Genomic DNA, 12,910 nt, shown 5'->3' on the forward strand with positions numbered 1-12,910 from the left:
GGGCAAGTTGCCTTTTCTGTGAAGTAATATTGATACATTTCCCTTTTAGTGAGACCTGAGGTTTGAGCACACCCATGCTCAATGTATGTATTAATGTATAATGTTATGGTGTTTACCTACATAGGACGTGGTATCCGGATCAAAGACATCTTAAAGGAAGATGAAATTCTGACATCATTCTTGCTGAAAGATATTGGACTGTCTGACTCCGTGGTGTTCCAGCTCATTTATGCACAAGTGCGCGTTGAACAGGTAAAAACAAAATGGCTGACAACTTTCATTGATACCTTTGTGTCTATAACTGTATTTAACTATCAGTTTATTTGACAATGGCAGCAATAAAGACTCCTTCATATGAATGTTTATCAATGTAACCCAGTATATTTCCTTTATCTGATACCTAAGAAAGGAAATAAAATACACAGGTATAGTATATCAATTTCTTATAACAATGACAATAAATAGTTTGAGGTCTCCAAAATCAAATAATATGCATCCATCAGCCATAATATTAATACCACTGGCAGGTGAAGTGAACACCACTGATTATCTTGTTACAATGGCACCTGTCAGGGCCAAATTGTGATGGCTAGACGGTGGGGTCAGAACAACATCAAAATGGCAGGTCTTGTGGGGTGTTCCCGGTATGCAGTGGTTAGTACTAGAGATGTGCGTGGACCCCCATATTTTTAGTTTTGGTTATAAGTCATCATTGTGTTTTGGTTTTGTCAAAGCCACCCTCAAGTATTTTGGTTGTGGATCTGGATTAAATAAACCAAAAACTTTTTTTTTATAAAAACAGGTAAAATTATGTAATTTTGGCCTATTTTTGTTCCTACTGTATTAGTCATCTGAATAGTATTAATTTCCAGTCATCTCCAGACAATTTTGACCACCTCACACCTTACAATATTGTTTTCATCCATATTGACCAAAGGCTGCAGCAGCTGACCAGCTAAACTAAGTGATAGAGCAGCGGCACAAACACATGGCAGTTTAAAGGGAATATAGCACATCTAGGAAACATAGTAGCACTGCAGTGGCAGACAAGATGGCAGTTTAATACAAACTATACAATGCTATAGAATGTTTACATTAACAAAGAACTAGAGCAGAGGCCCAAAGCCAGCACAGGTAGTTTGAGGTGGAGTATTAAGGCAGTAAAATAGTGAAACTTTAAAACAACAAAAATGGCGTGGGGTCCTCACCTAAGTCCATTACCAGTTCTTGACATTTTAGCCTGGCCTAGTTATGGAAAATCGGGGGAAAAACTGGTGTGGGGTTCCCCCTATTTTTAATTTACTAGCATTACTAGCACCAGGTCAGCCGGTGTGGTAATGTCACAGCAGGAGGACACACAGCATGGGGTCCTCCTGCCAAAGCATTAAACCAACTCCAAACTAGTCAGCCCAGGGCTGGCAATCCTCAGAAAGTGAGGACCCCCCCCCCCAAAAAAAAGGGGTCCCCCCTCCTGCTCACCCTTGTATCCCTGGCCGGTAGATGCAGGGGTAATGGATTAATTAAAGTAATAAAATTGTACTTCGCAGTGGTACTACAGTCAACAGCCTGCCTGCTCTTTGACACTTTTAGAACTACAAATGCCAGCAGGCACGAGGCACCTGTATCTCCACTGTAAAAAAAAATGTATACTAAACACAATACTTACACACAGAATATTGTAAATCTTTATTGCACATTCCCACACTCACTCACTCACAATCACATAACGTATAGTACTTACCTACTCCTTGAAGGAGGTCGGTCCTGTTCTCCAGTAGAAGTCCTAGTCCTAAAATAACAAACCGTTCGTGGTCCTGTCCGTGGAGCAGCCATTCACGTGGCAGCAGTTGCTCTCAGCCAATCAGCAGCTAGTGTCCATGGCAGTAGCCGCTGAATTTACTTTTTTGGGGACTCAGCGGCGCCCTCCAGTGGCTGACGCCCTTAGGCAGCTGCCTAAAACTTTGTAACAGTAGCACCAGCCCTGCCAGCCAGACTTTTCCATGATAGTTTGGTCATTTTCAGAGTAGCATGTCTGAGGCTCCTTGGAGCCTCGGAGACGTGCTCCCGACAACGGCAGCCCGGCAGAGGTGGAAATCCTGATCGTCCATTAAGGTAAGAATAGCTAATCTAATTCCCCCCCACTTAACCTTAACCCTCCTTTAGGGGTGCCTAACCCTAACCTCCCTCCCAAGTGCCTAAACCTAACCCCCCCTTCCCCGCAGCCTAACCCTAAGTCTCCTGGGGGGATGCCTAACCCTAACCTCCCCCCAGGGGTGCCTAACCCTACCCCCCCTTCCCCTAGCCTAACCCTAACCCTCCCGGGGGGGTGCCTAACCCTAAGTCCCCCCCGGGAGCCCCTAACCTAAAACAGCTGTCCGCCCCTGACTTACCTTCGATCGGTAAGCCAGGTGTCAGGCTCCCGACGTAGGTCTAATCACAGGCGTCAAAATCCTGACGCCTGTCATTTGTACCTTGCCGGGATTAGACAGTCGGGAAGCCGGCGGTCGGCTTTGCGACCGTCGGCTTCTTGACTGCGTCCCCCTTGAAAGCACCCGCTGCCTTGATTTTTTTGAATACCAAGCTGTTTAACATATCTTTTATCATTGAACTGGGCACCACTTAAGCAAAAAACAAATACCTCTCATTTTTAAAACTTTAAGTATTTGTCAACACTTAGGTACCTACTGCTCACTTTTGGTCTTGGTTTTGGTTGCCTTAACATATAGATAAAAATAAATAAAACACCAAAACCTAGACATATTACCCAAACTAATAACTGCAAGCACTTTTTTAAGATCTCGTATTGGTACAACTACTGGGAAAAAAGTACTTTCTGCCTTGGGCTTGCTATGCAGCATTATGTTCATTAATTCTACATTTGCCATCAATGGATCAGTGGATGATAAACATAGATACCTGCTAATATAAAACTGGTTGCTGTGTGTCATGTACAGTATCATATGGGAGTATTTGGGAAGGTCATGAAGCTGAGTCAATCTATAACTGCTAACAAAAGGGGAGGTGTTCACTTTCAAAGGATTGCGTAACCTCAATGATAATTTCATTGTCACTCATGTGTACTGTATATCTGGCACACACGTTTGAAAAAAAAATATTGCTTTGTTGGATTGGAATTTGTCTCTTGCACCAATTGTTTCTGTAAGCGATAAGTCATTTGTGTATAATATGTGTTAATCTTTTACTCATGTTCTTCCGATACATTGTGTCAGGTATTATCTAGGGCTGACACAGATTCTTGCCTTTCCAGATTGATTGGCTGGTACAAAGACTTCTGTGAAAATAAGTGTAGGAGACAGTAGGGATGGGCAATGCTCTCTGAAAGAAAGTCTGGCATTTAGTCAAACAAATCTACTCAATCATCACATTTATACACAGCGGTACATTAAAGATAACCTGAACATGTAAAAATATACACAGATGAAATAAATAAAAAAAAGACTTGCAATTTTTATTTTATTTTATCCTTGGTACTTCCTCAGTCTCTCCATCTCCCTTTCTCACTGTGAATCCCATTTGCAAGGGCCAAAAGCTTATTTACATAGAATAATATACATAACAATAAAGATACCAGGATAGCCCTTCTCTCAGATTATTTAGCCAAAACCGCATAAGGGTCTTGAAAATGTCTGAGTCTAAACATTATAAAGCTGATCTATTGTGTACTGGTCCACTGTCTTAGTTCACTAGTAAGAAAGTGCCTCATGCCTCATTAATGTCACTATTTCCTGCTGAATCGATATGCTGCATTCTCATGGCTATTGGTTTCATCCACAATAGCTCCTATATTATAAAGAGGCGACGGGTACACTTTAAATTGACTAAATAGACCTGTTGGTCTTTATCTGCTGTTGAATATTCTATGCTTCTATGAAAATAACTATACTTGGTCATAGGGACTTAGCTATTTGAACTGTCTTAAGCTGGCCACACACTAGACCAACTTACATCCAACCAGCCAACTAGTTGGCTGGTTGGAATGAAAATCTGGTAAGGTATGGGAGTACATGAGGATCAGCATTTTGCTCCTAAATGCCAGAAAACAGATGAAAATGGTCAGACAAGTTTGTTAAATGTTTGATCTAAACAATTTGTTCAAACAACAGTTTTTGTCCATTTTCCGGCATTTGGGAGCAAATTGCTCATTGTCATTTGCTTTCATACCTTACCAGATTTTCATTCCAACCAATCAATTAGTTGGCTGGTTGGATGTAAATTGGTCTAGTGTGTGGCCCGCTTAAGTCTTCAATGACCTCAATTAATCAGCCTACAGATCATTGTTCCTCTTGTTTTATTATCAGCCTAGTCATGTGAATAAGCTCACTCCTTTTCACTGGAGCTTTTTCTGGAGAAATCAACTATTTATGGTCAAGTACAGATCAGTAGGTCAGCATTCTAGAGGCCAAAATACAACAGATAAGCAGCTGGTGCCACGCTAACAGCAAGTAGAGCTCACAGTGGTTTACATCGGGGCTGGCTGACTCATCATTGACACTCATAACACATAATGCAGGAAACATAGTGATCATTATGTTCACACTGACTCAGCATTCACTGTCACTACAGTGTTTTATATCTGGCCTCTGAGCTTCTGGGAAAGGGAATAATGGAGAAGGATAATTCTTTCTGTCCTGTGTGGGAGTTGAAAACATAAATCAGGGCTGATTACAGGCCCATTTCAGTGTGAACATTACAGAATTATCCTCAGCACTGAGTCAGTGACAGGGAGGAGAATACGATCAGGGACATATTTTATTTCACCTCACATCTGGTTTGACCAGTCACACACTGGAAAAGGATGCTTGTCAGGTTTCTAATGAGGTGATGATTTCATTCAGTAGTTTCACTGACATTACTGCAATTATTCTAACAGATAAGGAAGATACAATTAAGTGACAGCTATTACAAAACCATTATAGCACGTCTCATATTTCTGTGTAAAGAATCTGCTATGAAGAGACAGCAATATGTACAGTGTTCCCTCTTTATAACACCATTATTAGGACAGTCACTTAGGGCTCTATTTACTACAATCCGCATTGGTAATGCAGATTGTAGTGTGATATTACCGACTGAATTCGCATTGCGAATTCAGGCAATATCACAGGGATTTACTACAAATCCCTTGCAGGGACAGAGCTTGCGATAAAGCTCTGTCCCTGCGAATCCCCTCCGCACACTTATCACGGTATTTTCGCAAAAAATACCGTGACAAGTGCTGACGCATGCGCTGACAGACTGTCGCTAAGCCCCACCCCCCGGTGATAAGCCCCCACCCCCCGCGATTGCCGCCCCCCCCTCCCTTAATTACACTTACCTGCAGTCATCAGTGCTCCGGTGATGTCCTCCGTGGCTCCGGTCAGCTGACATCCCATACTGCACTGGGACCTGGTCAGGTGACGACCGGGCACCAGTGCAGGCTGGGAGACCAGCTGACCGGAGGGGAGACACCACCGGTCCCTGGACTCAGGTTTAGACCACACAGCTGATCACTGTTAGAGCAGAGCAGGAGTCCGGTAACCGGGGGAGACCCTGCATAACGCCACCTCCAGGTGGCGTTATTATCACAGAGCTTTCCCCGGTATTTTTTCACAATTTGTTTTTAGGGCTCTATTTATTAACATTATTTTAGTATCACCTAAAGTTACTACAGGGCAATTGGAGTAGAATTCGTAAAATTCTACTTCAAGCCCTGATCATCACTTATTTTTAGTAAGCAGATAGCATTTCCCATAATTGTAATGGGAAATGTGATCTGGCCAAAGTTGCTAAAAATAAATTGTGAAAAAATACAGGTGAAAGCCCTGTGATAATAACGCCACCTGGAGGTGGCGTTATCCAGGGTCTCCCCCGGTTACTGGACTCCTGCTCTGCTCTAACATGCAGAGCAGAGCCCGGAGCCGGCCTCAGTGATCAGCTGTGTGGTCTAAACAGATCACATGCCGATCTCTGCTAAAAAATAATAAAAAATTAGTAAAAAAAAAACAACTTACCTGAGTCTAGGGACTGGAGATCAGGGCTCCCATGATGTCCTCCCTCCGGTCAGCTGGTCTCCCAGCCTGCACCGGTGCCGGGTCGTCACCTGACCGAGTCCCAGTGCAGTATGGGATGTCAGCTGACCGTAGCCACGGAGGACATCACCGGAGCACCGATGACTGCAGGTAAGTGTAATTAAGGGAGGAGGGGGTCGCAGGGGAGTCCGCGATCGCGAGGCTTAGTGCCTGGGGCGGGGCTTGGCGACGGTCAGTCGGCGCATGCGTCGCACTTGTCACGGTATTTTTTGCGAAAATACCGTGATAAGTAAATCCCTGTGATATTGCCTGAATTCGCAATGCGAATTCAGGCGGTAATATCACACTACAATCTGCATTACAAATAGTAACTTTGGCCAGATCACATTTCCCATTACAATTATGGGAAATGCGATCTGCTTACTAAAAATAAGTGATAATTAGGGCTTGGAGTAGAATTTTACGAATTCTACTCCAATTGCCCTGTAGTAACTTTAGGTGATACTAAAATAATGTGAAAAGGGTGTGAAAACACCCTTTTCCACTTTATTTTAGTAAAAGTAATGTCAATAACTAGAGCAGTAAGCACCTCATTAACATTTATTAATACCTTTATATATCACTCTCTGTATAACGCCACCCTCGCTATTAGAAACTCCCTGTTGAATTGGTGGGTGATGGTGGTGATGTATTTCATCAGATTTGTTATTACAAACTCTTGTAATACTCATTCGGGTTCTGGTTCAGTCTCTCTCACCTCAGGCTTCTGAATGTGAACAGCAAACAGGTGTTTGTTGATTGCTAAAAATAAATGAGTTATGTTTTATTTACATTCTTCAACTTTACTCTCCAGTACAGGTCACTTATACTGGGCATACACTATCCAATTATCTGTCAGACATCTGTCCAATTTGGCTGGTTGGAATGAAAATCTGGTAATGTATGGGAGCAAATGACAATCAACCATTCGCTCCCAAACACTAGACAAATGGGACCATATGGTCAAATATGTTATTTGCTCCCATACACAGGGCCATCTCCAGTCGAAAAGGGTGTGTGGCCTAATTTCCATAGACCACGTCGCCTTAATGACACTATTTGGGAGCGTGCCCATATGGCATGCCTCTTATTTAACATCAGGCTGGGTGTGAGCCCAGCACTCCGTCAGTAGCTGAACTGCCCCCAGCCATCTTCCTGCACTGAATGGATGCTGCACGCATGCGCGTACCATCCATTCTTCTTCTCCAGGGCCGGTACCCGACAACCGGCGGGGCACTTCGGTCCGTGGGTGGAACAGCAGGGCAGTGCGCGAAAAACGTGACTGTCCCACTGGAAATGGGATGTTGGGAGGGGTGTGCCCGCTATGCGGTGGTGCCCCTGGTCGCCCGCACTGGTCAAACATGCCTCGAGCTGTCCCTGCCCATACATTACCAGGTTTTCATTCCAACCAGCCAGATTGGACAGATGTCTGACAGATAATTGTATAGTGTATGTCCAGCATGAGTTACATAGGCAGCAGTTTCACTTGGCATAATGGAGGACATTCTCGCTGAGTCTCACTTTTCCTTCCTCGTCTCACTACTGTGCTCAGTTGCAGTCACACCAGTGCACAGTTCTTGCACACCCCAGGGTACCAGCTTCACCTCATTCTGTTTAGGGCTACACATGGGGCTGTGACAGATACTGTGGTCCATGTACTAAGGGCAGATAAGGGGGCCAAATGAAAAAGACAGAGAAAATCCCTGTACATAACACTTCTCTATATGTACTAAAGTGATTTCTCTGCCTTCAGCCTGCTAGTGCTAAGAGCAGGCTACATTATTGAGCTGCTATTGGCACCTATGGCAGTACTAAGTGACCCAGCTATTACTAAGGAGAGAGGCCACTTACCATCAGATGTCTTCTGCAATGTCGGCTTTGTCGCCTCTAGCTGCCGGTATCTGCCTCTCCTTACGTGAAGAAGCACCGAGCGTCCTCTCTGTTACTTTGGCTGTTTGCCAATAAAGATTTGACAACAAATAATCCTCTCTGCTGCAGCTGCACCGGACGGGCGAGAGGCGAGTGTGCACAGTGCAGCCAGTACGAAATGTATCTGTGCAGTCACTGCCGAGGGGCTCACTTAACGTTCACTCTCCTCAGTGGGAATATTCTTAGTAACAATCGCAGTAGCCTCCTCCTGATTCACAATGATAGCAGGCAAAGCAGGAGCGGCTTTTTCTCCAGATAAGTGGAGTTTTAGTACTTGGAGTCCACAGTCACAAACTTCTGAAAGTGAGACTTCTAAGATTATACACATGGCAGGGTGGCAGCATTCTTTGCTGACTGTGCACATTAAGGGGCCTATTTATTAAAGAATATTTGCTGAATATCTGCAAATATTAAGAAGGGACTGTAGCAAATATCTGCCACGGTCACTTCATTTTTGACAGCAAAAAAGTGCCCATAGGTATCTATGGGGATGTACTCATTAAGTCGACAATAAAGTTTATATTGTTAAAATGTCGACAGGCAATATATCAACATTCTCAGAATGTCAACTTGTGAAATGCTGGGACAGGTAGGTGATGACCGCTGCGCCACCAGGGACAATATGTCAACATACTATCAGTCTAAATGATTAATTTCAACATGGTCAGTGTCAAAATTTTGACCATGTCGACATGCTTATGCATCATGAATGTTGACATATCACACCTAGCCCGTTTCTATGGGGGCTGCTAAACTGTCAGATTTAGCAAGCTCCAGAATGCTAACGCCTATGGGCTACTCCATTGTGACTTTTACCAGAGAGGGATCCCCTGGATTCCTTTCCATCGGCCCCCGCTGACGGATGGCTGCGCATGCGCATTAGCTCACCAGTGCCCGAACCCAGAAGCAAAGTGGCAGCGGTAGCAATCACTTTGCTTCTTATCCTTCATTGGCACAGAGCTTGCTCGCAAGCTTTGTCCTGGTACCTGAAGAATGATAACTGTAAGCGGTTATTTACATTACCGCATTGCATTTATGGGTGATATTTTCACATCTCAACTACATTAAAAAATACGGGATGTGATAATTGTACCCCTAATACTCCCATCTCTTCATGGTTTCCATGAACTTCTCTGCATTCTAAGCCTCCTCCCTCTGTATAAATCAGACACACTTCAGCTTTGGTAACATGTCAGTAGCCCAAATGAGGATCGCACAACAATCAGATTAACACAAGAAGAATGCTCAGAGTGTGAGTTTGGAGGGATTCTACAGACCAAGGGTGCATCCGGCCCCCAAATATTAAGAATCCTCATTGCAGAATATCGCTGCAATAAGGATTTTTATTCCACTGTCCCAGCAATCAGGAAAAAGTAAAGTGAATGCATATACTTCCACTACTGACATCGGTGGGACACTGCATATGTGTGTCTATCAAGCAGAGCATGCCCAATGTGGAAAAGGCTGCAGTGCGCGTCGAGATCTCCTGCAACCCATCGGAGAGGGATTGGAAGATCCTTCTCCGGCACTGCTGCTCCATTAGCGTTAACAAGCTAGCATCATCTGAAGATGGTGTTAGCCCAAGTATGCAAGATCCACAAAGCTTTGGCTGGATGGCTGATGCGAGTACTCATGGCCATAAAGCAGGAGATATTGCTATATTGGTACTGTACATACCAGCGACTCTTAATTGTGCCCTTAAGCATGCAGAGAAAGTAGTTTTTGTATATTTTAAGTACAGAAATTATTAGCAATGATTAATAAATGGAAACTGCAGTACAGGTAAATGTACACACACAGCAAGGTCTTAGCAACCAATCAGATTTTATCATGTTTATAGTACAGTTTAAAAATTAAAGTGAGCATTTTAACACAATAGGACATTTCATTTGTATTAAATAAATGTATTTATTAAGTCTTAGGCCTGAAAACATTTAAGTGTGTTTAGAATTGGTCCTACATTACTTAAAACATAATTGACTATATAAATCAATACCACATATATATTAATGCAATATATTTTTTTGTTTTACTGCATTTTTTTTAAACAATTTGAAGATGTTTCTTGAGTTCAGAATTTGCAGTTAAAGCCAGTAAAATTAATTTCCCATTCAATATTTTTTTACCTGTCAAGTCAAAATAATGTTAATTTTTTTTTTTGTCTGTTATTTAGTTCAGGAAGTTGCAAAATAAACAAAACTTTTTGTATTGCAATATAAAATGAAATACATCACAGATCAAGATCACTTTTCATTTTGGTAAAGCACATGTGTGGCTTAAATTAACAGGATCCATCCATTCACGTGGTCTGAATGGCTGGATCACTTTGTGGACCCGACTTATTGGAAGACTTTTTGCGGCTGATTCCATGCAAAGTGGCGGAAGCCTGACTTACTACTTCATTCTAATGCGAGTATCCATTCACCTAATGTGGGGGATTGTACTTGTGCAAGTGGAAACCTGCTACGCCCGCTGATTTTACACCGACTGCCCCAATGGTCATCATTAGTATCTGCACTCATACCAGCCGCATGCTAGGTGCAAGAGATAAGTCTGAAACAGGCTTTCCGTTCCACTACGCACGACTCAAGGCCCCATACACGGTGCGATACAGCAGCCGATATCGCTGCTATATCGTTCCGTGTGTGGGTATGATATCGGCCAGTGCGTGCTCCCGTGGGATTGTGCATCGCTCCTCCAGATCTTTCTGCAAGTTCAGTTGATCTGGGTGAGCGATGTATGATCCCATGCAGCGCTATGCGGGTGGGTGAGGGGGGTGCCGGCATATCGGGTGGTCGGCCACCTGATCGCTCCATTTGTGGGGCCCACCGGATATGTCGGCCATCGGACCGGCCGTCGCATCCAAAGGTGCATATCGCACTGTGTATGGGGCCTTTAGAATCACATAGAGCTTTTCATATTTGCCAACAGCACAGAAAGAGAGATCACGGCCAAGAGAATAGGAAAGACATATATACCCAAAAATTAGTACATTTGCTTCTGTGCATGCGCTCTATCATACACCCAGCCTGGATACACTGTATCATACACCCAGCCTGGATACGCTGTATCATACACCCAGCCTGGATACGCTGTATCATACACCCAGCCTGGATACGCTGTATCATACACCCAGCCTGGATACGCTGTATCATACACCTAGCCTGGATATGCTGTATCATACACCCAGCCTGGATACGCTGTATCATACACCCAGCCTGGATACGCTCTATCATACACCCAGCCTGGATACGCTGTATCATACACCCAGCCTGGATACCCTGTATCATTCACCCAGTTGGATACGCTGTATCATACACCCAGCCTGGATACGCTGTATCATACACCCAGCCTGGATACACTGTATCATACACCCAGCCTGGATACGCTGTATCATACACCCAGCCTGGATACGCTGTATCATACACCCAGCCTAGATACGCTGTATCATACACCCAGCCTGGATACGCTGTATCATACACCTAGCCTGGATACGCTCTATCATACATCCAGACTATATGCAAAATCTCACCATTTGCATTTATAAAGAGAGAATGGTGCCACTCAAAATCAGATCCTTTATGTGGTTAGAAGATGAGCACATGCACCATCAAATAGTGATTCTTTTCCCACCATTGTTATGAACATGCCTGATATTGGTCTCATCCGTTCTGAGCATCTTCCAACTGCACTAACAAGCCCCATTTATTATTTGCAGTGTATTTCCCGAAAACACTAATTTTAGGGGGATTCCTGCAAATATTAAATATCCCCCAGATGTATTACGGAGGGATCGCAGCAGATATCTCCAATATCTGCAGCGGTCCCTCCATTTCCACCAGAGAGATGTGATGCTGTCCGATTTACCAAGTTCCGTAATGTGAAGCATGCGCTCAAACCTTATACTGAGGAAGCCAGTATAACTTCCCACCTGAGGGCAGACAGTAATGGTTCTTACATTCACAAAAACAGACAAATCTCAGGTGCACAACTCCAAATTATTATTAATATATAAATGCAATAGAATTTTGCAATCAATTCTAGGTAAGTCCTACAAGTTTTACATACTGTAGCGCAACTTTGGTTCATTTTTGGGGCGTGGGTCCCCCTGGATTGCCTTGGTTGATCTGTTTCAGGGCACCGCATTATAACACATTTTTCTTTTATAACACATTTTAACCCTTCACTGTTTGTTTATTATACATGTACCTCACTTTTTTATGTTTCATTCTTTATATGCAGCTGTAGCTGCTCTTAACTATCTCTTTACACTGCACTTTTCTTACTATAGCGGTGCCCTGGGGTGGCTTAGCTGGGCCAGTTTGGGGCTGTCCTGCACTCTGGATTTGAATCTTAGTATGTTAGGGACCTACCCCAAAGAGGTTACCTGGATATGGTGGGTAGGCTCATAACCTTGGCCAAGATTATGCTAATAACCTCTATTGATTGCAAAATTCTATTGCATTTATATATTACTAATAATTTGGAGTTGTGCACCTGAGATTTGTCTGTTTTTGTGCCTGCAATTAGTCTCATCAGGTAGCACCTCCCATTATATATATATATATATATATATATATTACAGGGTGTGCAGTCCAGAAATCTTTCCCATGGTTCTTACATTGTCTGCTGCCCGTCTCATTTTCCTCATTAGCTGCACGGCACTGGCATTTCCCATTTGCAACCTCCTTAACTGGCTACCAATCCTCTTATGAATCCAGTTCATAATACTCACTGTCACAGACCCGGTGCCAAGATAATGCATGCAAAAACCGTTATCTAGTTCTTGATCTGTGTCTCCTTACATCTGCCAAGACTCTCTGGCTCCAAGTAAAAAATAATTAACCCTGCATCTGGACATAACAGGTCACCTGTAGGTCACCAGGCTTGGAAATAACAGGACATACATTTAA

General features: G+C 43.4%; 1 protein-coding gene across 1 annotated transcript in view; it reads left to right on the forward strand.

The window, feature by feature from the left end:
• Positions 1-12,910, forward strand: part of ABCA4 (ATP binding cassette subfamily A member 4) — a 363,439-nt gene that overhangs the window by 70,939 nt on the left and 279,590 nt on the right. The window contains exon 6 of the mRNA XM_088443970.1: positions 125-252. Within this exon, the coding sequence (XP_088300096.1) occupies positions 125-252 (128 nt within the window). The remainder of the gene's footprint in view (positions 1-124; positions 253-12,910) is intronic.

This window comes from Taudactylus pleione, unplaced genomic scaffold (genome assembly GCF_031769625.1).
Source record: "Taudactylus pleione unplaced genomic scaffold, aTauple2 ptg000341l, whole genome shotgun sequence".
Lineage (NCBI taxonomy): Eukaryota > Metazoa > Chordata > Amphibia > Anura > Myobatrachidae > Taudactylus > Taudactylus pleione.